Source organism: Ranitomeya variabilis, chromosome 5 (assembly GCF_051348905.1).
Source record: "Ranitomeya variabilis isolate aRanVar5 chromosome 5, aRanVar5.hap1, whole genome shotgun sequence".
Classification (NCBI taxonomy): domain Eukaryota; kingdom Metazoa; phylum Chordata; class Amphibia; order Anura; family Dendrobatidae; genus Ranitomeya; species Ranitomeya variabilis.
In genome coordinates this window covers 84,206,270-84,233,735 of record NC_135236.1, presented here as the reverse complement: position 1 = coordinate 84,233,735, position 27,466 = coordinate 84,206,270, and the positions used below count along the sequence as shown (strand labels likewise).

The 27,466-nt window shown below is 43.8% G+C and overlaps 1 protein-coding gene across 1 annotated transcript in view; it reads left to right on the top strand.

The window, feature by feature from the left end:
- The first annotated feature begins 1,355 nt into the window (after positions 1-1,355).
- ELMOD3 (ELMO domain containing 3) overlaps positions 1,356-27,466 on the top strand; it is a 40,864-nt gene continuing 14,753 nt past the window's right edge. Inside the window, exons 1-6 of the mRNA XM_077262786.1 lie at positions 1,356-1,492; positions 16,970-17,113; positions 20,500-20,574; positions 23,558-23,630; positions 24,779-24,838; positions 25,548-25,568. Coding sequence (XP_077118901.1) covers positions 17,102-17,113; positions 20,500-20,574; positions 23,558-23,630; positions 24,779-24,838; positions 25,548-25,568 — 241 coding nt within the window. The 5' untranslated portion in view covers positions 1,356-1,492; positions 16,970-17,101. The remainder of the gene's footprint in view (positions 1,493-16,969; positions 17,114-20,499; positions 20,575-23,557; positions 23,631-24,778; positions 24,839-25,547; positions 25,569-27,466) is intronic.

Genomic DNA, 27,466 nt, shown 5'->3' with positions numbered 1-27,466 from the left:
GCGACCCTCCTGTCAGTGTCGGTGATGTCAGACGCTGACAGGGGGATGATGGTAGAGAGAGCGTAATGCTCCTTATCCCATCAATGCGGTCAGCTGTATCGGCATCCAGCCGATAGAGCTGACCCTGCGATGACGGGCGGGGGGCCCACTGCTGGCACAGGGCCCCCACTGCCTTCTCGGGGGCCCCATAGCAGCCGGGCAGTAGTGCAGGGAGATCGATTCTCTCTGCTCTTCTGCAAAATGAAACTGTATATCGGCGCGATGTGTTCGCCGATAGTTAAATAGCGTAGCTCCGGGTGGGCCCCCTCCGAGCGCGGGTCCCGGGGACACTGCCCCCTCTGCCCCCCCGGTAGCTACGCTACTGGTCTGAAGTAACACAGAGTGATGTGGAGACTTATTGGTTTTTAATAGACAACCCCTTTAAGGCCAATATGCCATATAGCGTCAACATGGAAACAAAGCCCAGCTACTCAAATATGCATGAAAACAGGAACTGGGGTGCATAAAAATGGCACTAGGTGCTTTGGACTGAAGAGTCAACATGTGAAATATTTGGCAGTTTGCTGGAGAATGGTACAATAGTGAGAGTATGCTGGAGCAGTGAAGCATGGTGGAGGCTCCTTACAAGTTTGGGGCTGCATTTCAGCAAATGGAGTAGGGGATTTGGTCTGGATCAACGGTGTCATCAATGCTGAGAAATACAGGCAGATACTTATCCATCATGTGATACCATCAGGGAGGCATCTGATCGGCTCCAAATTTATTGTGCAGGAGGAAAATGATTCCAAAAATTCAGTCTCTTCACGTCTGGGATCACATGGAGACAGAAGCGCACAAGCGACATCCACAGAAGATCTGGGTTAGTTCTCTAAAATCCGGGATCCTTCAAACCATGTGTACAAGTAAAGTGCGGTCACCAAATATTGATTTGATTTCAATTGCTCTTTAGTTCGTTCGCTTTAAATTGATAATAACTTATTAACACTTTATTTTTAAAGCACACTTTTTAGGTAGATATGGAAAAAACTGCTGCAGAGGCCTGTATAATAATCTATCCATCCAATGTAATGCTAGCTGTCAATACTGCGGCTGCAAAATCAGGTTGTAGAAGCCTTTACAGGCTGTGGGACATATTTCTGCAGGTACAACCTAATGACAGTTAACACTCCAGCTCATTTTAGAGAAATGTCTTTATTGTCTTAAGTTTAGAAGACATACTTCCGTAGATGACCCTGATTATACGTCATGTAAAATAGTCTCCAACAAAATGGCCGCCGCCCTAGACTTCAGCTGCCGAGACTGAAGACAAGATTAGAAAGTAACCGTTGAGGTTGAGAAGCAAAGGCTTCTGGGAGGTGTGGTCTATGTGTGAATCTTTAGCGTGAAGGAATACCCTTGTCAAACTACATTTCCCAGGATGCAGTGTGAGCCTTGGTTGCCAGGACTCGGGAAAGTTGATGACGGCCGCAGAGATTGGAGGGATCTATGAGGGGTAAGGGCTGGTGCATGTAGCCGGAGAGCGGCCGTAGCCTCCTGCAGTGCAGTGATGACGGGATGGCTTCCTGGGTCAGGTCTCTGTGTGCGCGGTGCAGCACTGATTGCCTCCATATGTGCAGCGGTACAGGGGACTGACTCCACTGTGTGCTGAGCTGTCAGGGACTGCACGTCTGTGGCGCTGTACAGAGCAGGAGCACAATGCTGATCTCCAGCTCACTAATAATTGTGCACTGATTGCTTGTTGGTCATTAACTAGTGGGGCTGGAAAATGGGAGCACAAGAACAGCGCCACCTATGGGCTTAACGTATCATCTATCTATCTATCATCTATCTATAATCTGTCATCTATCCATCTGTCATCTAGCTATTGTCTATCTATGATCTTTCTATCATCTATTTATTACCTTATCTATTATCTATCTATTATCTTTCTATTATGTATCTTATCTATCTATTATCTATCTATCATCTATTATCTATCCATCCCATATCTATCTATTATCTATCTATTCTATAGCTATCATCTATCCATCTATCTTTCTGTGTTTCTATCAGTCTATGTATTGCTCTCTATCTAATCTATCCTCTACGCTATGACATCACTTTATGATCGGAGGGGTCAGATCCCACTGATCCTGATAATGAAGGGGAGGCAAAAAGTATCTCTAATTGTCTTATTTTCTATCACGTGACACATGGGCCATAGTCGCATCGTACATTGATCCTTATTCATGTGATCTGTCACCAGCTTTCGTGTCATGGTCTCATGGAGTATAGTGACATTCTTGTATTTGTAAAGTGATGATCATGATGTTGTATGACGAGTCTAGCCTTGGCCTTAGGATAGGCCGTATTTAGAAAGGAACCTGTCAGATCTCCCCAACCACCTTAGGATCTGTGCCTGCCACAATCAGTGCTGAGAGCTCGGCTTCCCTGATAGTCGAGCTCCTGCTGTGACAGCCAGGGCTGGTGGCAGTTTAACCCTCCAAATGTCATGATCAATAGCGATGGAGGTATTTAGAAGGTTACAAGAGGGAGGGGGCTCACCTCATCGGCAGCCGCGTGATGTGATCGTGTGGTGCCAATGCTTGTCAGATAATGACCCCCAGCTCTGTCACCTATGGTGGCCTGTTAGACTTTGCCATTAGCAGGATCTAACAGGCTTTCTGCCAGTATGAAACTGATAGGTCTAATGCATTGCAATATATCTCATTCAATGTTTTACACCAGTGATCAGACAAATAAAAATGAAAGTAAAAAATATATTGCAAAAAATACCTTTATTAAAAAAAACCCATAAAATTGACAACCAAAAATTGTGAACAAAATCATGCCATTAAGAAGCCATCTTTATGTAAAAACTAAATTAAAGGGGTATTCCCATCTCCAAGGTCCTATCCCAATGCATAGTAGGTGTAGTAATAATAATAGCAAATACCTCCAATTAGAAATGTAGTATAGTTTTTCTGATTCTCTATTTCTAACTGGAAGTATTTGCTAATATTATTATTACCCCTTTTATTTATTGGGATATGATCTTGGAGATGGGAATACCCCTTTAAGCAAAAAAGAGTACACATATTTTGTATAGCTTCATCCAGAATGAGCTGATCTATAAAACTATCGCACTATTTAACTCCTACAGTGAACATGTTACTAATACATAGCCGATCAAAGAGTGGAATAAGACACTGTCACAAAGTCGTATGAAAATAAAAATTGTGCCCCTTAAAACTTCATCTTGTTCCGCAAAAAAACAAGCGGCCGTACAGCTCCATCGCCTAAAAATAAAATAGTTATAGCTCTCAGAATATAGCTACATAGGTTGAAAAAAAGACCACGGACCATCAAGTTCCACCTTTCTCCACCAATTGTGCATTTTGTCACTAAATTAACTATAACCTGAAATGTTATTTGTATTGAGGAAAGCATCCGGCCCTTGTATAAAGCTGCTGTAATGTCGGCCATCACTAGCTCTTGTGGTCGGCATTCCACTGTCTGACTGCTCTAACTGTAAAGAACCCTTTCCTATTTACCTGCTGGAATCACCTTTCTTCCACCCGTAATGAGCGCTCCCTGGTCCTTAGTATGATCTTTGGAAGGAATAAGTCATGTGCCATCCTCTGTACTGACCACCCATATATAGAAGTGCTTCTCGCTAAATTAGAATATCATCATAAAGTTAATTTGTTTCAGTTCTTCAGTACAAAAAGTGAAACTCATATATTATATGGAGTCATTATAAACAGAGTGTTTATTTCTGTTAATGTTGATGATTATGGCTTACAGCCAATGAAAACTCAAGTCATTATCTCAGTAAATTAGAATAATTAACAAAAAACACCTGCAAAGGCTTCCTTAGCATTTAAAGGGAACCTGTCCCCCCAAAATGGAAGTTGAGCTAAGCCCACCGTCATCAGGGGCTTATCTACAGCATTCTGTAGATGTAGACGTCCTCTTCTTGTCTTCACGCCACAGCTCCGGTGCAGGTGTACTTTGTCTGCCCTGTTGAGGGCAGAGCAAAGTACTGCAGTGCGCAAGCGCTGGGCCTCTCTGACCTTTCCCGGCGCCTGTGCACTGCAGTACTTTGCTCTGCCCTCAATAGGGCAGACAAAGTACGCCTGCGCCGGAGCTGCGGCATGAAGACCAGAAGAGGACGTGATCGTAAGAAGATAGGAGGCCCACGACCACAACGCCCATCGGACCGGACCAGCAGCATCACCGCCCCTGGGTGAGTATAATCTAACCTCTTTTTCTCATCTTTCAGGTTACATCGGGGGCTTATCTACAGCATTACAGAATGCTGTAGATAAGCCCCTGATGCCAGTGGGCTTAGCTCAACTTAAATTTTACGGTGACAGGTTCCCTTTAAAAAGGTCCCTTAGTCTGTTTCAGTAGGCTCCACAATCATGGGGAAGACTGCTGACTTGACAGATGTCCAAAAGGCAGTCATTGACAGAGTCCACAAGGAGGGTGAGGCACAAAACATCATTGCTAAAGAAGCTGGCTGTTCACCGAGTACTGTATTCAAGCATATTAACCCATTCATGAGCCGTGGTATTTTCGATTTTTTGTTTTTCTCTCCCCTACTTCCAAGAGCCATAACTTTTTTATTTTTCCGTCAATATGGCCATGTGAGGGCTTATTTTTTGCGGGACAAGTTTTACTTTTGAACGACATCATTGGTTTTAGCATGTTGTGTACTAGAAAACGGGAAAAAATTTCCAAGTGCGGTGAAATTGCAAAAAAAGTGCAATCCCACACCTGTTTTTTGTTTGGCTTTTTTGCTATGTTCACTAAATGCTAAAACTGACCTGCCATTATGATTCTCCAGGTGATTACAAGTTCATAGACACCAAACATGTCTAGGCTCTTTTTTATCTAAGTGGTGAAAAAAGAATCCAAACTTTGCTAAAAAAGAAAAAGTTGCGCAATTTTCCAATACCCGTAGCTTCTCCATTTTTCGTGATCTCGGGTTGGGTGGAGCTTATTTTTTGCGCACCAAGCTGACGTTTTTAATGATACCATTTTGGTGTAGATAAGATCTTTTGATTGCGCGTTATTGCATTTTAATGCAATGTCGCGGCAACCTAAAAAACGTAATTCTGGCATTTTAAATGTTTTTATTGCTACGCCGTTTAGCGATCAGGTTAATCCTTTTTTTTATTGATAGATCGGGCATACCAAATATGTGTAGGTTTGATTTTTTTATTGTTTTATTTTAAATTGGGCGAAAGTGGGGAGGCTAGAAGCTGGCACAAATAGATTGGCTCAGCTACATAGATGAGATGCTCAGATCGCCTCTGTGTAGCAGAATTACAGTATTGCTATGAGCGCCGACCACAGGGTGGCGCTCATAGCAATCTGGCATCAACAACCATAGAGGTCTCAAGGAGACCTCTGGTTGTTATGCATTATGCGCCGGTGACCCCCGATCGTGTGATTGGGGGTCACCAGTGCGCGCATTTCCAGCCAGAGGGCCGAAAGCGCTAGTTAAATGCCGCTGTCAGAGTTTGACAGCAGCATTTAACTAGTTAATAGGCGCGGGCAGATCGCTATTCCACCCGCTCCTACCTATTGCAGGCACATGTCAGCTGTTCAAAACAGCTAACATATCCCGGCTTTGATGCGGGCTCACCACCAGAGGTTATTGGACAGTTGAGTGGAAGGAAAAAGTGTGGTAGAAAAAGGTGCACAAGCAACCGGGATAACCACAGCCTTGATAGGATTGTTATGAAAAGGCCATTCAAAAATTTGTGGGATATTCACAAGGAGTGGACTGCTGCTGGAGTCATTGCTTCAAGAGCCACCACACACAGACGTATCCAGGACATGGGCTGCAAGTGTCGCATTCCTTGTGTCAGGCCACTCATGGCCAATAGACAACGCCAGAAGCGTCTTACCTGGGCCAAGGAGAAAAAATCAAAGAAATCAAGGTCCCAGAGTCTGGAGGAAGAGTGGAGAGGCCACAATCCAAGCTCCTTGGGTCTAGTGTGACGTTTCCACAATCAGTGATGGTTTGGGAGCCATGTCATCTGCTGGTGTAGGTCCACTGTGTTTTATCAAGACCAAAGTCAGCGCAGCCGTCTACCGGGAAATTTTAGAGCCCTTCATGCTTCCCTCTGCCGACAAGGTTTTTGGAGATGGAAATTTCATTCTCCAGCAGGACTTGGCACCTGTCCACACTGCCAAAAGTACCAATACCTGGTTTAAAAACAATAGTATCACTGTGCTTGATTGGCCAGCAAACTCGCCTGACCTTAACCCCATAGAGAGTCTATGTGATATTGTCAAGAGGAAGATGAGACACCAGACCCAACAATGCAGACGAGCTGAAGGCTGCTATCAAAGCAACCTGGGCTTCCAAAACCCCTCAGCAGTGCCACAGGCTGATCGCCTCCATGTCACGCCGCATTGATGCAGTAATTGATGCAAAAGGAGCCCCGACCAAGTATTGAGTGCATTTACTGAACACATTTCAGGAGGCCAACATTTCGCATTTTAATATCATTTTTCCAGCTGGTGTTATAAAGTATTCTAATTTACTGAGATAATGACTTTTGGGTTTTCATTGGCTGTAAGCCATAATCATCAACGTTAATAGAAATAAACACTTGAAATAGACCACTTTGTAATGACGTGATATAATATATGAGTTTCACTTTTTGTATTGAAGAACTGAAATAAATTAACTTTTTGATGATATTCTAATTTAGTGAGAAGCACTTGTAAATGAGATCTCCTCTGAGGCGTCTTTTTTCTAAACTAAACAAGCCCAACTTTTCCAACCTCTCTTCATATGAGAGGTCTTCCATCACTTGTAATAATCTAGTTTCCCGTCTTTGAACTGATTCTAACTTCTGAATATCCTTTTTAAAATTTGGAGTCCAAAACTGGATCCCATATTCTGGATGTGGCCTCACCAGTGATTTATAAAGAGGTAATAAGAGGTAACAATATGTTGGGATCGCGGGATTTTATCTCTCTTTTTTATACATCCTAAAATCTTGTTTGCTTTTGCGTGTGCTGCCTGACATTGAGTCCTGCTGCTCAGCTTACTTGTAGCCAGAATACCCAAGTCCTTCTCCAGTTCTGTTGTTTCGAGTATACTCCCATTTAATGCATATACATCAATAGGCTAGGTGCATTACTCTACATTTATCTACATTAAATCTCATTTGCCAAGTGTTTGCCCATTCAGACATCTTATCCAGATCATTTTGACACTTAACTCTCCATCCCATCCACAAGGTTATTAATAAAGTTGTTAAAACGAATCGGTCCTAGTACAGATCCCTGTGGTCCCACTGCTGATTATACCCAACTAGATGGTGGCCCGATTCTAACTCCATCGGTATTCTAGAATATGTATGTAGTTTACTTATGAAGTTTTCAGAATAATGTAATTTATACACAGGATTCGGCCGGCTGGGTGCGACCAATGAGCGAAGCGTGGTTCAAATTCCACGCCAGTTCGCGGCCGGACTGCGCCTGTCGCTGATTGTTCGCGTCCGACCGGGCATGACCAATCAGTGAAGCCAGGGCCTGCTCCAGGTTTTTGAGGGCCCCAGGCGAAAGAGTCTTGCCCACTTAGCATATAGCACAGCCACATAGCACAGCCACATAGCATATAACACAGCCACGTAGCATATAACACAGCCCATGTAGCATATAACAGCCATGTAGTATATAGCACAGCCCGCGCAGTATATAGCACAGCCCATGTAGTATAAAACACAGCCCACGTAGTAGATAGCACAGCCCACGTAGTAGATAGCACAGCCCACGTAGTAGATAGCACAGCCCACGTAGTAGATAGCACAGCCCACGTAGTAGATAGCACAGCCCACGTAGTAGATAGCACAGCCCACGTAGTATATAACACAGCCACGTAATATATAGCACAGCCCACGCAGTATATAACACAGCCACGTAGTATAATGTCCAGCCACGTAGTATATAGCACAGCCCACGTAGTATATAGCACAGCAAACGTAGTATATAGCACAGCCCATGTAGTATATAGCAGAGCTCATGCAGTATATTGCCCAGCCACGTAGTATATTGCCCAGCCACGTAATATATTGCACAGCCACGTATACAGCACAGCCCACATAGTATATAGCACAGAGACGTAGTATATAACACAGCCCACGCAGTATATAACACAGCCACATAGTATATAGCACAGCCCACGTAGTAGATAGCACAGCCCACATAGTATATAACACAGCCACATAGTATATAACACAGCCACGTAATATATAGCACAGCCCACGCAGTATATAACACAGCCACGTAGTATAATGTCCAGCCACGTAGTATATAGCACAGCCCACGTAGTATATAGCACAGCAAACGTAGTATATAGCACAGCCCATGTAGTATATAGCACAGCTCATGCAGTATATTGCCCAGCCACGTAGTATATTGCCCAGCCACGTAGTATATTGCCCAGCCACGTAATATATTGCACAGCCACGTATACAGCACAGCCCACATAGTATATAGCACAGAGACGTAGTATATAACACAGCCCACGCAGTATATAACACAGCCACATAGTATATAGCACAGCCCACGTAGTAGATAGCACAGCCCACGTAGTATATAACACAGCCACATAGTATATAACACAGCCACGTAATATATAGCACAGCCCACGCAGTATATAACACAGCCACGTAGTATAATGTCCAGCCACGTAGTATATAGCACAGCCCACGTAGTATATAGCACAGCAAACGTAGTATATAGCACAGCCCATGTAGTATATAGCACAGCTCATGCAGTATATTGCCCAGCCACGTAGTATATTGCCCAGCCACGTAATATATTGCACAGCCACGTATACAGCACAGCCCACATAGTATATAGCACAGAGACGTAGTATATAACACAGCCCACGCAGTATATAACACAGCCACATAGTATATTGCCCAGCCACGTAGTATATTGCCCAGCCACGTCGTATATTGCACAGCCACATAGTATATAGCACAGCCCACATAGTATATAGCACAGAGGCGTAGTATATTGCACAGCCAGGTAGTATATTGCACAGCCACGCAGTATATAGCACAGCCCATGCAGTATATAGCACAGCCCACGCAGTATATAACACAGCCCACGCAGTATATAACACAGCCCACGCAGTATATAACACAGCCCACGCAGTATATAACACAGCCCACGCAGTATATAACACAGCCCACGCAGTATATAACACAGCCCACGCAGTATATAACACAGCCCACGCAGTATATAACACAGCCCACGCAGTATATAACACAGCCCACGCAGTATATAACACAGCCCACGCAGTATATAACACAGCCCACGCAGTATATAACACAGCCCATGCAGTATATAACACAGCCCACGCAGTATATAACACAGCCCACGCAGTATATAACACAGCCCACGCAGTATATAACACAGCCCACGCAGTATATAACACAGCCCACGCAGTATATAACACAGCCCACGCAGTATATAACACAGCCCACGCAGTATATAACACAGCCCACGCAGTATATAACAGCCAATGCAGTATATAATACAGCCCACGTAGTATCTAACACAGCCCACGTAGTATATAGCAATGTGGGCACCATATACCTGTTAAAAAAAAGAATTAAAATAAAAAATAGTTGTATACTCACCTTCCGGCGGCCCCCGGATCCAGGCGAGGCGTTTAGCGATGCTCCTCGCGACGCTCCGGTCCCAAGAATGCATTGCGTTCTCGTGAGATGATGACCTAGATCTTTGTACTATTGATGCTGCATAGGCAGCATCAATAGTAGAAAGTTGGTCACACAGGGTTAATAGCAGCGTTAACGGACTGCATTACACCGCGGTGTAACGCAGCCATTAAACCTGCGTGTGCGCTGACTGGAGGGGAGTAGGAAGGGGCGAATTAGCGGCCTACCAGCCGTGACCAATCAGCGACGCGGGATTTCCGTTACAGACAGACAAACAGACGGAAGTGACCCTTAGACGATTATATAGATAGATTTAGAGAACGTACCATTTATGACGACTCTTTGATTCCTGTCATTTAGCCAATTCCTTACCCATCTTTGTAGTTTTCAGCAGTCCCTGCTTCTGATCCTTCAGTATAAGGCTGTTAACTGGTACAGTAAAAAAAAGACATCATATTACTTATACCACAAGGTGAATGGCATTAAAAATAGAATTTCTGTTTCTGTTTTAGTTCATTTTGCCTCCCAAAAGTCTGGATAGAAAGTGATCAAAAAATGTTATGTAACTGAAAATGGTACCTGTATAACCTTCAATTTATCTCACACTACAATGACATATTTGTAATTTTCACACTGTAATTTCCAATGCGTACTTGTTTTTGGAAAATCTCATAGAGTCAAAATCATCATAGATTAATTCCCAGACGGGTGTAAATTCCAATAAGGGGTAATTTGGCATGGGGGTTCTGCTGTTCTGGCACTTGGGAGATCTGCAATTGGAGCCTGCAAACTATTCTACCAAAAGCTGCTCCCCAAAAGTCAAATAGCGCTCCTTCCCTTCCGAGTTCTGGTGAGTAGCAGAACTGTAGTATTAGTAGAACTATAAAGTTCAGCACAAGTTATATTTATACATAGAGATAACAGGGCATTTGACAAAGCACAAGGCTCAGTGAGCCAAGAGCCCTGATTAGGAGACCTGCTCTGAAAGTTAATTTGGCAAGATTTGTAACAGCAGCTTATCAGGAGCTAAGAGGAGGGAGAGAGGTGAAACTGCTGTATAGAAATCAATGGGCTGGAGAGAGGTAGCTGGGATATTAGGCGTTAACCCCACTCCTGAAATGTAACTACCGCACTTTCCTAGGTATGGGCAGTCACTAGTGGCTGAACTTTATGGAAACCAACTGTATACTATGTAAGATAAAAGCTATCATTGCAGTAGAATGACATCAGATAGAAAAAGCAAATCTACACTGTGTGCAGAATTATTAGGCAAGTTGTATTTTTTTCACATGATACTTTTTATACATGTTGTCCTACTCCAAGCTGTTCAGGCTTGAGAGCCAACTACCAATTAAGTAAATCAGGTGATGTGCATCTCTGAAATGAGGAGGGGTGTTGTCTAATGACATCAAAACCCTATATAAGGTGTGCTTAATTATTAGGCAAGTTCCTTTCCTTTGGCAAAATGGGTCAGAAGAGAGATTTGACTGGCTCTGAAAAGTCCAAAATTGTGAGATGTCTTGCAGAGGGATGCAGCAGTCTTGAAATTGCCAAACTTTTGAAGCGTTATCACCGAACAATCAAGCGTTTCATGGCAAGTAGCCAACAGGGTCGCAAGAAGCGTGTTGGGCAAAAAAGGCGCAAAATAACTGCCCATGAATTGAGGAAAATCAAGCGTGAAGCTGCCAAGATGCCATTTGCCACCAGTTTTGCCATATTTCAGAGCTGCAACGTTACTGGAGTAACAAAAAGCACAAGGTGTGCGATACTCAGGGACATGGCCAAGGTAAGGAAGGCTGAAAAACGACCACCTTTGAACAAGAAACATAAGATAAAACGTCAAGATTGGGCCAAGAAATATCTTAAGACTGACTTTTCAAAGGTTTTATGGACTGATGAAATGAGAGTGACTCTTGGGCCAGATGGATGGGCCAGAGGCTGGATCAGTAAAGGGCCGAGAGCTCCACTCTGACTCAGACGCCAGCAAGGTGGAGGTGGGGGACTCGTATGGGCTGGTATCATCAAAGATGAACTTGTGGGACCTTTTTGGGTTGAGGATGGAGTGAAGCTCAACTCCCAGACCTAATGCCAGTTTCTGGAAGACAACTTCTTCAAGCAGTGGTACAGGAGTAAGTCGGTATCGTTCAAGAAAAACATAATTTTCATGCAGGACAATGCTCCATTACATGCCTCCAACTACTCCACAGCGTGGCTGGCCAGTAAAGGTCTCAAAGAAGAAAAAATAATGACATGGCCCCCTTGTTCACCTGATCTGAACCCCATAGAGAACCTGTGGTCCCTCATAAAATGTGAGATCTACAGGGAGGGAAAACAGTCCACCTCTCGGAACAGAGTCTGGGAGGCTGTGGTGGCTGCTGCACGCAATGCTGATCGTAAACAGATCAAGCAACTGACAGAATCTATGGATGGAAGGCTGTTAGTATCATCATAAAGAAAGGTGACTATATTGGTCACTAATTTTTGGAGTTTTGTTTTTGCATGTCAGAAATGTTTATTTCTAAATTTTGTGCAGTTATATTGGTTTACCTGGTGAAAATAAACAAGTGAGATGGGAATATATTTGGTTTTATTAAGTTGCCTAATAATTCTGCACAGTAATAGTTACCTGCACAAACAGATATCCTCCTAAGATAGCCAAATCTAAAAAAAACCACTCCAACTTCCAAAAATATTAAGCTTTGATGTTTATGAGTTTTTTGGGTTGATTGAGAACATAGTTGTTGATCAATAATAAAAATAATCCTCTAAAATACAACTTGCCTAATAATTCTGCACACAGTGTACTGCAAACTTATTTTCATGCTGCTTAATTAAAATAATTTCAATAACTTGAGACTATCCCATTTCTACAGCATTTCATATGCTAATAAGGCAGGACTAGTATGACAGGAAGTGTCTTACCCCAGACTAGTCCGGCCTTGGATGTTGTAATCAAGGCACCATGCATGTAATTGACAACTGGCATAATGATCATACCCTAACGAGTATTACATGTAGGCTGTCAACAGCCACATTTAGAAGATCTGAGGTAGGACTAGTCTGGGGGAGGAAACGTCCTGCTGGACTAGTTTTGCCTAGTGTATCCATCAAAGATTAGTAAGTGAAATGAAAGACCATTTAAGAAATTGTTTTGGTAGCGGTTTGGGTCAGTCTTGGGGCATGACAGGTTCCCTTTAAAGGTGGCTGTCAAGAAAAAAATGTCAGAATTTTTTAAATTCATTTACAACCTATAACGTATAGGTACGCATAGGTCGTGTATTCCCCTTTGATGCGGGCTCCAGCCCTGAGCCCGCAACTTTTCTTGCACATGACGGCTGATTTGATCAACTGTCATGTGCCCCTAACAGCTGCAGGTGGAATCGCTATCCACCCATGGCAGTTACCATGGTAAATGCCGCTGTTAATTTCTGACAGCGGCATTTAACATAATCGCACCGCAAGCGTGTTACAAACCCCGCCCATCAGCACCCCTGTCCAGAGAAGACCCCCGTGCTTGTCATAGCGGATCTTCTATGAACGCCTCCCGTGGCCAGTGTTCATAGGAAATGATGATTTCTTCTACACATAGTGTGGCTGAGGCCCTGCTCTGTGTATCACAAGCAATCAGAAGATCGCAGCTTCAAGTCTCCTATGGAGACTATTGAAGCAAGTAAAAAAAAAAAAAAAATTTTTCTAAGTATTGAAAAAATAAAAAATACAGTTATATGAAAAAGTTTGGGCACCCCTATTAATCTTAAGCTTAATGTTTTATATAAATTGTTTTTTTTTTGCAACAGCTATTTCAGTTTCATATATCTAATAACTGTTGGACACAGTAATGTTTCTGCCTTGAAATGAGGTTTATTGCACTAACAGAAAATGTGCAGTCTGCATTCAAACAAAATTTGACAGGTGCATAAGTATGGGCACCCTTATCATTTTCTTGTTTTAAATCCTCCTACCTACTTTTTACTGACTTACTAAAGCACTTTTTTTTTGGTTTTGTAACCTCATTGAGCTTTGAACTTCATAGCCAGGTGTATGCAATCATGAGAAAAGCTACTTAAAGTGGCCACTTGCAAGTTGTTCTCCTGTTTGAATCTCCTCTGAAGAGTGGCATCATGGGCTCCTCAAAACAACTGTCAAATGATCTGAAAACAAAGATTATTCAACATAGTTGTTCAGGGGAAGGATTCAAAAAGTTGTCTCAGAGATTTAACCTGTCAGTTTCCACTGTGAGGAACATAGTAAGGAAATGGAAGAACACAGGTACAGTTCTTGTGAAGGCCAGAAGGTGGCAGGCCAAGAATAACATCAGAAAGGCAGAGAAGAAGAATGGTGAGATCAGTCAAGGACAATCCTCAGACCACCTCCAGAGAGATGCAGCATCAACTTGCTGCAGATGGTGTCACTGTGCATCGGTCAACTATACAACGCACTTTGCACAAGGAGAAGCTGTATGGGAGAGTGATGCGAAAGAAGCCGTTTCTGCAAGCACGCCACAAACCGAGTCGGCTGAGGTATGCAAAAGCACATTGGGAGAGGCCAATTTCTTTTTGGAAGAAGGTCCTGTGGACTGATGAAACCAAGATTGAGTTGTTTGGTCATACAAAAAGGCGTTATGCATGGCGGCAAAAAAACACAGCATTCCAAGAAAAACACTTGCTACCCACAGTAAAATTTGGTGGAGGTTCCATCATGCTTTGGGGCTGTGTGGCCAATGCCGGCACTGGGAATCTTGTTAAAGTTGAGGGACGCGTGGATTCCTCTCAGTATCAGCAGATTCTTGACAATAATGTTCATGAATCAGTGACAAAGTTGAAGTTACGCAGGGGATGGATCTTTCAGCAAGACAATGATCCAAAACACCGCTCCAAATCTACTCAGGCATTCAAGCAGAGGAACAATTACACTGTTCTGGAATGGCCATCCCAGTCCCCAGACCTGAATATCATTGAACATCTGTGGGATCATTTGAAGAGGGCTGTCCATGCTCGGCGACCATCAAACTTAACTGAACTGGAATTGTTTTGTAAAGAGGAATGGTCAAAAATACCTTCATCCAGGATCCAGGAACTCATTAAAAGCTACAGGAAGCGACTAGAGGCTGTTATTTTTGCAAAGGGAGGATCCACTAAATTTTAATGTCACTTTTCTGGTGAGGTGCCCATACTTATGCACCTGTCAAATTTTGTTTGAATGCCGATTGCACATTTTCTGTTAGTACAATAAACCTAATTTCAAGGCAGAAACATTACTGTGTCCAACAGTTATTAGATATATGAAACTGAAATAGCTGTTGCAAAAAAAACAATTTTTATAAAACCTTAAGATTAAGGCTAAGTGCACACGTTGCAGAATTGCCGCGGAAATTTCTGCGGCAATTCTGCAGCTCCTGCCGCGGGTATATCGCATGCAGAATTAGCATGCATATTCCCGCAGAAAAATAGCGTTTTCCAAGCGATCTGTAGCATCGCTTGGAAAACAGATTGACAGGTTGGTCACACTTGTCAAACATAGTGTTTGACAAGTGTGACCAACTTTTTACTATAGATGCTGCCTATGCAGCATCTATAGTAAAAGATAGAATGTTAAAAATAATAAAAAAAATTTAAAAAAATGGTTATACTCACCTTCTGGTAGCCCGATCTCATCAGCGGCTTGCGTTCCTATAGATGCTGTGTGCAGGACCTTCCATTGACGTCGCGGTCACGTGACCGCGACGTCATCGCGGTCATGTGACCGCGACGTCATCGCAGGTCCTTCACACACTCCAGCTATAGGAACGGAAGCCGCTGAGGAGATCGGGCCACCAGAAGGTGAGTATATCACTATTTTTTATTTTAATTCTTTTATTTTTTACCAATTATATGGTGCCCAGTCCGTGGAGGAGAGTCTCCTCTCCTCCACCCTGGGTACCAACCGCACATGATCTGCTTACTTCCCGCACGGTGGGCATAGCCCCCTGCGGGAAGTAAGCAGATCAATGCACTCCTATGTGTGCAGAATCGCCGCGATTCCGCAAATTTAATGAACATGCTGCATTTTTTTCTGGAATGCGATTCCGCTCAGGAAAAAAATGCAGCATGTGCACAAAAAATGCAGATTGCATTCTATTAAATAGGATGCCTAATGTTAGCGTTTTTTTCGTGGTTTTATAGCGAAAAAAACGCGAAAAATCTGCTACGTGGCACACAGCCTAATAGGGGTGCCCAAACTTTTTCATATAACTGTATATAAAAGGTCAAATCACCCCCCTTTTAAAATAAATCAATAATAATAATAATAATAATAAAAAAATACACATATTTGGTATCGCCGCATTCAGAAACGCCCACTCTATCAAAATATAAAAAGAATTATTCTGATCGGTAAACGGTGTAGCGAGAAAAAAATCAAATCCAGAATTAATTTTTTGTTCGTTGCAACACTGCAATAAAATACAATACGGGCGATTAAAACTTCGTATCTACCTACTCCAAAATGGTATCAATAAAAATGTCAGCTTGGCACACAAAAATAAGCCCTCATCTAACCGGAGATCTCAAAAAATGGAGACGCTACGGGTTTCGGAAAATGACGCCATTTTTTTTTTATTACAAAATGTTTACAAAATTTGTATTTTTTTTTAACCACTTGAATAAAAAGAGTATCTTCAAACTCATAATGACCTGGAGAATCATAATGGCTGGTCAGTTTTAGTATTTAGTGAACATGGTAATAAAAAAACTAAACAAAAAAAACCTAAAACAATTGTGGAATAGTACTTTTAAAAAAAAAAAAATACATTTCCCCGATTTCCAGTACACGATATGGTAAAATTAATGGGGTCGTTCAAAAGTATAACTCGTTTTGATGAAAAAATGAAAAAAAAAAAGTTATGGCTCTGGGAAGGGGAGCAAAAAAAACAAAAATGGAAATCGGAAGATCTCAAGGTCGTGAAGGGGTTTAAAAAAAAAAAGTAGAAGACATAATACTCGCCAATCCTCTGGTGCTTTCATTCTGATGATGCCTGGTTCACTGCCAGTCTCTAGTGATGTGTGCCAGCCAATCACTGGGTTATGAAGTGGAGACTGGTGGGGGACCAAACAGTGTTGGAACAGGTGTAATGGGGAATATTCACCAGTACTGCCATCGTTTTAGTAGTATGGGGATGTTAGTGTAGCATGCTCTGGATCAGAGGGATATTAGCGGTGTATTGGGTCTATGCACAGTTCCTTATCCCAGGACCTCCTATATTGGTCTATGTTTTCATCTCTCCTGGTCAGGCATCTTCCTCCCACTGCCCAGTGTGGCCCATAATGGAGGCCGTGGCATTAGGATGACTCGTGAAACCTGCACTACTGTAACCGGAACAACTCTTTATTTGCACTGACGACTTTGATGCCACAGGATGAAGCATGGAGAATGAGGTAGGGGTGACACATTACTCAACTCCAAAAATATTAGAATTGCTGCTGTGTCGTGTGACATTTAGGGTAATGCTTTATTGTAGCTAAGGCAGCCATGTGCAAGATTATTATTATTTATTTATATACTGTACCACCATTAATTCCATGGTGCTGTACATTAGACGGGGTTACATCAAAATACAAATATCACGTGCAGTAAACAAACTAACAATGACAGAATGGTACAGAGGGGAGAGGACCCTGCCCTTGCGGGCTTACATTCTATAGAATTATGAGGAAGGACACAGTAGGTCGGGAGTTGCAGTAGCTCCGATGGTGTTGAGGTGGTCGTTACAGGCTGTAAGCTTCTTTGAAGAGATGGGTTTTCAGGTTTCTTTTGAAGGATCCAAAAGTGGTGGATAACCGGACGTGTTGGGGCACAGAATTCCACAGGATGGGGGATATTCGGGAGAAGTCTTGGAGGCGATTAGGTGAGGAGCGAATAATCGTGGAGGAGAGAAGGAGGTCTTGGGAGGGCCAAAGTTTAGGCGAGGGAAGATATTGAGAGATTAGTTTAGAAATATACGGAGGAGAAAGGTTATGGATGGCTCTGTAGGTCAGTGTTAGTAGTTTAAACTGGATACGCTTGGAAATTGTGAGCCAGTGAAGGGATTTACAAAGAGGGTAAGCAGAAGTATAGCGAGGAGAGAGATTAATTAGTCGGGCAGCAGAGTTAAGGATGGACTGTAGTGGTGCGAGAGTGTTAGCAGGGAGGCCACAGAGGAGGATGTTGCAGTAGTCGAGGCGGAAGATGATAAGGGCATGCACAAGCATTTTGGTAGAGTGAGGGTTGAGGAAAGGACAGATTCTAGAACTATTTTTGAGCTGGAGGCGACAGGAAGTGGCGAGAGCTTGGATGTGCGGTTTGAAGGACAGGGCAGAGTCAAGGGTTACTCCAAGGCAGTGGATTTTAGGGACAGGGGAAAGAGTGATTTCATTTATTGTGATAGATAGATCAGGTAGGGAAAGTGTGCGAGATGGAGGAAAGATAATTAGTTCAGATTTGTCCACATTAAGCTTGAGGAAGCGAGAGGAGAAGGAGGTTATGGCTGATAGACACTCTGGGATTCTGGAGAGCGGAGAGGTGACGTCTGGGCCAGAGAGGTAGATCTGAGTGTCATCAGCATATAGATGGTACTGGAAGCCATAGGACCTTATGAGTTGTCCCAGGCCGAGTGTATAGATTGAGAAGAGTAAGGGCCCTAGGACAGAGCCTTGAGGGACACCAACAGAGAGGGGGCGAGATGAAGAGGTAGTATGGGTGTAGGAGATGCTAAATGTGCATTTGGTAAGGTATGAGGAGATCCAAGATAAGGCAAGGTCTTTGACGCCAAAGGAAGAGAGAATCTGTAGTAGGAGGCAGTGGTCAACTGTGTCGAAGGCAGAGGACAGGTCTAGAAGGAGGAGTATAGAGAATTGTCTGTTAGCTTTGGCTGTAAGTAAGTCGTTAGTAAGTTTGGTCAGGGCAGTCTCAGTGGAATGGTGGGGACGGAAGCCAGATTGTAGGTTGTCGAAGAGAGCGTTAGATGCAAAGTGAGATGGAAGTTCAGCATGGACGTGCTGCTCAAGGAGTTTGGAAGCAAATGGGAGCAAAGATATGGGGCGATAGCTGGACATAGCGCTTAGGTCAAGGGATGGCTTTTTGAGGATAGGTGTGATTGTGGCATGTTTGAAAGCAGAGGGGAAGGTACCAGAAGTTAGTGATAGGTTGAAGAGATGGGTTAGGGATGGGAGTAGTGTGGTGGTGAGTTTGTGGAGGAGATGGGATGGGGTCAAGTGCACAAGTGGTGAGGTGTGAGTTGGAGAGAAGATGAGCAAGCTCCCCTTCAGTGATTTTGGAGAGGGAAGTTATGGGGTTAGGGCATTAGTCTGGTCTGCAAAGGGGTTGTGGTGGTTTGACAACAAAGACTTGCCTTGTTTGGTCTATCTTATTTTTGAAGTGCGTGGCAAAGTCCTCGGCAACGATTAGGGAACTCGGAGGGGGCAGTGGTGGGCGGAGGAGGGAGTTAAAAGTGTTGAACAACTGTTTGAGGTTGTGGGATAAAGACGATACGAGGGATGTGAAATAGGCCTGTTTAGCAGAGGTGAAAGCTGATTTGAATGCGAGTGTTGCCTGTTTGAGTGCAGTGAAATCATCTTGCAAATGCGTTTTCTTCCAACACCGTTCTGCAATTCTGGATACTTGCCGAAGCTTTTTAGTGGTGTTTTTGTGCCAGGGTTGTCTATTGATTTGTCGCACTCTGCTATGCATGACAGGGGCGACCGTGTCAATAGATGATACGAGAGTGGCAATGTACAAATTAGTGGCAGTGTCTGTGTCGTGGAGTGAGGATATAGAGGACAGTGGAAGGATGGAGTCAGAGAGTGTGTGGGTGTCTGGGTGTGCAAGGTTCCTGTGTGGGTGCGCATGTTGCTGGACATGGGTGGCAGGTGAGGAGGACAGGGATGAGAAAGTGAGCAGATGGTGGTCGGATAGAGGGAGAGGGGAGGTGGTGAAGTTAGATAGAGAGCAGAGACGGGTGAAGACCAGGTCTAATGTATGTCCATCTGTGTGGGTGGCTGGGGAAGACCACTGAGTAAGTCCAAAAGATGAAGTAAGGGACAGGAGTTTGGAGGCTGCTGACTTTTATTGCACCATTTATTCCATGGCACTTGAGTTTATTTTTTTCTATGAGGGAATATGGCACTTTTCTCTTACATAAGCTTCCAATGTGGATCCATCAGCAGATTTCACAATACAAACTGGATACATAATAAAAAATGGTTTTAGAAGACCCAATGAAGCCGGTGTATTTGCTTTGATCATTCACATCAGAATGGCTGTATATTCCTATATGAAAGTTTAAAATCTGTCTGTGCCCACATAGCTTGCCTGACTAGCTGCTCAGTGTCCCTCCACCATGCTGCTGCTGAAATTTGATACAAGCTGCAGCTGTCACTCAGGCTGGGTGGTCAGACACCGAATGCACTGGGACACACAAGATCTCTCTTTCTATAGCTGGACTCATAAAATGCTCATGTGATTATCAGGATTATACAGACTTTCTGATATAGATTCTTAAAGTAAGTACACCAGCCTCATCAGGTTTAAGAGACTTATTTAATAATGGCTGCAGATTTTATTGTGACTCTTGTGACCAATCCGCTTTAAATTGCCATATATTCTACTAAAACTTCTATTTTAGCACCATCGGCGGCTTACCAGCCAACCACAAATTGGTGAGACAGTGAATTTCCTAGTACCTTAATTTCAGACTGGAATGTTATTTGGTGCCAGATACTAACACTGCTGTTTTTTTTTTTTTGTCCTCTGCCCTCTAAATATTTTTTTTTTGCCCTCTTTCCAGATAATGAATGGTTGGGCCATGGGCCCTGATGTTCATCGATCCCACAACTTCCTGCCAGTCATCAAATCAATGCCAGTAAGTGTGATGGCCACGTAAGTCAGCAAGACTCGGCCATACAGACCTCTCTATACAATGTGACCTCTAAGGTTTTCACCCACACACACACAGACCTGTCGTCTACTTGGCCACTGCCTTTGTATGTGACTCAGAGTTAACCATTTCCTGTATTGTAGGGTTCATGATTAACAAAATCTTTACAGTTGGAAGGGACCTCCAGGATCATCGTGTCCAACCCCCTGCTCAATGCAGGATTGATTGATTGTTTTGATTCTATTCCATATGGTACCATGTTCTAGTGTGCCCCAAATTCACAATCCACTTTGTGGCAGAGTTCCTCCAGTGCCAAAGTATCAGCAAATCTAAACCCAATGCAATTAAAGCACACAAAGCTTCTGCCACAGTGCTGCTTGTACTGGTGGCAGACACTGTTATGGCTCACTGGTTGTGGTGGAATTGTTTAGTCATAGGCCCAGATGAGCAGCACAAACTGGGGGCGTCGGTGTTACAAGGTACAACAGGTCTGGACAAGCCAGACGACACTTGGAACAGCAGAGCTGGATATGCAGGTCAGTACCGGGAATGGCTTGGAACAGTGAAGCTAGATATCCCGTATAGCACATGGAACAATGGAGCCTGATGTAGGCCGGACGGCACCTGGGACAGTGAAGCCTGATGTATGCCGAATGGCACATGGAACAGTGGAGCTGGATGTATGCTGGATGGCACATGGAACAGTGGAGCCTGATGTATGCCGGATGGCACATGGAACACTGGAGCTGGATGTATGCTGGATGGCACATGGAACAGTGGAGCCTGATGTATGCCGGACGGCACCTGGGACAGTGAAGCCTGATGTATGCCGAATGGCACATGGAACAGTGGAGCTGGATGTATGCTGGATGGCACATGGAACAGTGGAGCCTGATGTATGCCGGATGGCACATGGAACACTGGAGCTGGATGTATGCTGGATGGCACATGGAACAGTGGAGCCTGATGTAGGCCGGACGGCACCTGGGACAGTGAAGCCTGATGTATGCCGAATGGCACATGGAACAGTGGAGCTGGATGTATGCTGGATGGCACATGGAACAGTGGAGCCTGATGTATGCCGGATGGCACATGGAACACTGGAGCTGGATGTATGCTGGATGGCACATGGAACAGTGGAACCGGATGTATGCTGGATGACACATGGAACAGTGGAGCCTGATGTATGCTGGACGGCACATGGAACAGTGGAGCCTGATGTATGCCGGATGGCACATGGAACAGTGGTGCCTGATGTATGCCGGATGGCACATGGAACAGTGGTGCCTGATGTATGCTGGACGCACATGGAACAGTGGAGCTGGATGTATGCTGGATGGCACATGGAACAGTGGAACCGGATGTATGCTGGATGGTACATGGAACAGTTGAGCCTGTTGTATGCCAGACGGCACATGGAACAGTGGAGCCTGATGTATGCTGGAAGGCATATGGAACAGTGGAGCTGGATGTATGCTGGATGGTACATGGAACAGTGGAGCCCGATGTATGCTGGACGGCACATGAAACAGTGGAGCCTGATGTATGCTGGACGGCACATGGAACAATGGAGCCTGATGTATGCTGGACGGCACATAGAATAGTGGAGCTGGATGTATGCTGAATAGTACATGGAACAGTGGAGCCGGATGTACACTGAACGGCACCTAAAGCAAGGAAAGAAAAGGCTTTGTATCCCAGACGGCACCTTGGTTGTGGAACGTCAGAGCAAAGTAGGCTTAAAGACACTTTGGAACAGCAGAGCTGAGTATGTGGATCAGCACCTTGCAATAGCAGAGCCCAAATATAAGAGCATGCAGGTTGAATTTGTCAGGACAGCCATTTGAATACATGTAGCCAAGCTCAGCAGTTTTGCTAATGACACATGAGAGTCCAAACACGTGCTAACCAGCGTACGCCAAGCTTGCTGAATGCTTAAGCGGCCTAAAATGGTTTAGGGGAGTGATATCGCATGTGCACCCAGGTTACAATGGAAACCCGACATACAGGAGAGCCAGGTGTTGGAGACAGAGGAAGCAAAGGCCGGCGCTGGAGCTGGGACAAGTGAGTAAGGGCTGTGGAGTCAGTGAGCCAATTCCGTCTGTTCAATTTCCCTGGCTCCTTACTCCACAACTCTGGTCACTACTGAGCATGTACATAAAGCACAGATTCATCTCAACTAAATCCGAGATCCTTAGATCAGGAACAGGACAAACATTTATAGGACATTTCGTAACTTTCTAAAATTGTTATGAAGAGATATACATCACATCCTGCATTGTACTACTGCACCCAATGTATTATATATTTTAGGAGTCTGAGTTGGTCCATTTTATTCCGACTCCACGACTCCACAGCCCTGTGAGTAACAACAACCTATAATGACCACAGTGCCCTTGGTGATAATCTGAGAATACATTGAGGAATGGTGTTAAAGAAGCAAGAATCATGAGCCGAACATCAGTGAGTGGCACCAACGCAGCCGCTCCTCCCGAAATCCCAACGTGCCACCCATGGTGTAGAGATACACTTCAGTGTTGCTTATTCTCCCCAAGCAGTATCCATTACTTGGGAGCTCAAAAGTTACATCCACCATAGGTGACTGTTTTGGGTGACAATGGGAGTTACTCCACTTCTCCTATATGAGTGTGAGTGATAATAAGGTGTTATCTCAGCATGCTCGGGTGCTAACCGAGTGGCTTCAGGGGCTCGAATAATATGTTTGACTCCCCACATCTGCATGTCTCGCCACAACACTTGCAGGGATTGCCTAACAAACGGTCAGTCCCTGCATGTGTTGTGGCTGTTGAACAGCAGCGAGACATGCAGCTGCGGGGACTGGAACATATTATTCGAGCACGCCGAAGACACTCAGCACATGAGCATGCCCGAGTAACTCCTTATCCGATCACGTTAGCTCATCACTAATGACAATTTGATAACTAATAAACCATTTTCCATCTTTCAGATTTCTGCTGTGAAACATAACAGTGTCTTACAGACCCTAGTGGGCAAGAGCGAAGAACCTGAGAAAGAGCCGGGTACGTGCCTTCATCTTAGTTATCATTGGTGGAAAGTATTATTACATGTGTCCGTTCCTGCCTGCATCCTCCATCACCAGCAAAGCACCCCCACACCATCACACCTCCTCCTCCATGCTTCACGGTGGGAACCAGGCATGTAGAGTCCATCCGTTCACCTTTTCTGCGTCGCACAAAGACACGGTGGTTGGAACCAAAGATCTCAAACTTGGACTCATCAGACCAAAGCACAGATTTCCACTGGTCTAATGTCCATTCCTTGTGTTCTTTAGCCCAAACAAGTCTCTTCTGCTTGTTGCCTGTCCTTAGCAGTGGTTTCCTAGCAGCTATTTTACCATGAAGGCCTGCTGCGCAAAGTCTCCTCTTAACAGTTGTTGTGGAGATGTGTCTGCTTATCCTCAGAAGCAGAGGTGACTCTTGGTCTTCCTTTCCTGGGGCGGTCCTCATGTGAGCCAGTTTCTTTGTAGTGCTTGATGGTTTTTGCCACTGCACTTGGGGACACTTTCAAAGTTTTCCCAATTTTTTGGACTGACTGACCTTCATTTCTTAAAGTAATGATGGCCACTCGTTTTTCTTTACTTAGCTGCTTTTTTCTTGCCATAATACAAATTCTAACAGTCTATTCAGTAGGACTATCAGCTGTGTGTCCACCAGCCTTCTGCACAACACAACTGATGGGCCCAACCCCATTTATAAGGCAAGAAATCCCACTTATTAAACCTGACAGGGCACACCTGTGAAGTGAAAACCATTTCCGGTGACTACCTCTTGAAGCTCATCAAGAGAATGCCAAGAGTGTGCAAAGCAGTCATCAAAGCAAAAGGTGGTTACTTTGAAGAACCTAGAATATAAGACATATTTTCAGTTGTTTCACACTTTTTTGTTAAGTATATAATTCCACATGTGTTAATTCATAGTTTTGATGCCTTCAGTGTGAATTTACAATTTTCATAGTCATGAAAATACAGAAAAATCTTTAAATGAGAAGGTGTGTCCAAACTTTTGGTTTTTACTGTACGTGACCACATCTTCCTGGCTTTAGGAGCAGCTTATTGGCATTGTTGCCATGATTGAAGTCCCTTAGACCCCACTTTTTATTGCTTCTCCCACTATTACTTTTCCTATATTTATTCTTTTTTTTTTTGCAGAAAGTGAAGATTTGCTCAGGGCGGAGCAGGAGTGGGACGCCTTGGAAAATATACAGACAGGTAAGTGCCCGATCATGTGAATTAATAATGTCTGTACTTTGGAAACCTCTGGATTTAAGCAGGGCTGTGGAGTCGGAGTCAGTTTCATGGAAATTGAGGATACGGAATCGAAGGTTTGGCTTATCAACTCCACAGCCCTGGTTTTAGGTATGATCCAGAATGTATGTACGGGGGCGATATAGATCTGCTTGTGACCTGTGATGGAAGGGGCGCACGTTCTGCAATAGGTAACCCTATACTGACCATATTGGCCCATAGGGCAATTCTGGGTACATCTGTAAGTACCAGGTAGGATGAAAATAGTTTGGTACATTATTAAGAATGACCTTCCTGCACAATGATTGTGTCATAATCCGACACGATGGAAGTGTGGTGTCAGCAGTTTATGGCACAAGACCGCTGAGGCCAGTGATCGGCTGCAGTGTTCATGTGCGGAATACGGCAAATCATCACTGTGACATCCTCTCTTGTGAATAGAGGATCACGCACAGAGAGGTGTAATCCTTCCTGTGATGATAATGAGACTGCTGAGAAGTGATCTCTTCAGAACAGGAAGTATCAGCCGATTATAAGCTCAGTAGTTACAGAGAAAACTGCAGGAGTTTAGTTTGTTTTTTAATATTGATAAAGACATGGAAAGTAAAGAAAACATAGATAGAATTCTCATTTTAAGTGTAAAGACTAATTGCATTTTTGGTTTTTTTCTTAGAGTTGTACTGCAAAAAATCAGGTATGTACAAACCTCTCTTGAACTGTTGATTTCAGTGACCCTCTGATAATATAACGCCTGTATCCCCAGTTTTGATTTGTGCATGTTATTGGGTCAGTCTGCATTGGTAGATGAAAGCCGAGTCATCATTGAAAACATTGTCCCAATTTAGCAAGTTATCATCTATCCATAGGATTGGTGATACCATGCTGGTCACTGAGGGTCCGACTGATGCCGTGAATGGAGCTGTTCATGGCCCTGTGTGAATGGAACAAGTCACCACTTTATTCATTGACTATGGGACTGCCAGACATAACTAAGCCTGTACTCCGCTATCTCCAGCAGCCATATAAGCAATGAATGAAGAAATAAGTGATTACATATAATTACACATCTCATTTAAAGGACTTTTTTGGGCACAAAATAAAAAATGATCTGGCTGTCCCTGTAATAAGCCACAGGGCTGTGGAGTCGGAAACCAAACCTCTGACACCAACTCCTCAATTTCCCTGACTTCCTACTCCGACTCCACAGCATTGCCTCAATACTGAGCATCTACATAAAGTGCACCACAGATTCATTTCAACTAAAAGCCGAGATTCTTAGATCAGGAATAGAACAGACATTTCATAACTTTCCCAAATTCTTCTGAAAACATTCACAGCACATCCTGAATTGTACTACGCACTCCAACTCCACAGCTCTGCCCAAACACTTGTGTAACCCTATTCTTAGTTCTTTTTTTCTCTCCTTCAGCCCCAGGCAGCGATTTTTTTTTATTATTTTTTTTAATTTTTTTTTTATTTTTTTTTTTACATCCTGAACTTCCAGCCAGCTCTCCCTCTGTGACTCCAGACTACTTTTCCCAAGAGTCAGAGCCTCTCACTGGCTTCCACTCAATCAGCAAAGCTCCATCTTGTGACTCCTATATAGTCTCAAGATGCATAAATCGCTGCACACAGTTTGTCTGTCCTAGGGTACACACTGTCATTAATTCTCCTGTAGTCAATAATGTTCCAGGTGCTGACACTGGCACCACAAAGGCTAATTGTACTGCAGGGTATCAGTGAGTCATATAATGCATTCAATTATTGTAATGTAATATAACACTCTGCACCATCCCATTTGGCTAAAGTCTCAGGTTGATAAGATCACTTGGTCTGTGTTGAGGTTTCAGCGTGTCCTCTCCCTCCCTGTGCACATCCCCAGTCACTGTAAACTTGCTGAGTATTACAGGCCACGCCTCCCATGACATCACTGTGCAGCTGGTGGCTGAGCTGTTCAAAGCACAGACAGGAAATCTCTTCACTCTGTGCTTAGAAGTAAAGAGCTGGAGGTCACATTAGCACATGCAACAGCTCAGGAGCAAAGCAGAATTTTAACCACAAGTAAATTAAGAAATATCTTTAATACGCAAAGAATTTACAGTGCTCTTATAATATGTGCGCCTGGAAGACCCTTTAAATTTACATCTACGGCCAGATATAGTTTATGAAGAAAAGGGTCCGGAGGGGATGATACGATCGTTCTGTGGCATAGAATATCATGTTTTCAGCAGCACGTCTCCTGCTTACACTGGACTATGTGCTGCCGAGAACAATGATTTTTAAGTCTGTGTAAAAATCATTGCATCCGACGAAGAAGCATTTTACTTGTCCACTGGGAAATTACCGACCTGTTTTGATGAACCGATAGTCGAGAGCAAGAGTTCTAACAAATGCTCATTCTCTGCACCACCTAGGAGAGGTAGGTAATGTCCGACCTTTCCATGTGCCTTGCAACATGAACAAGGATAAATGCCAAGGCAGGAACTCCCTTATAGACTTCTGTTTCGGGGTGTTTGCTCCTCATCAGTGTAGAGCAGAGTCTGGCTGCCTATGTGTGACGCCATTGTGGCAACGAATGGGGGAAATGCTGGA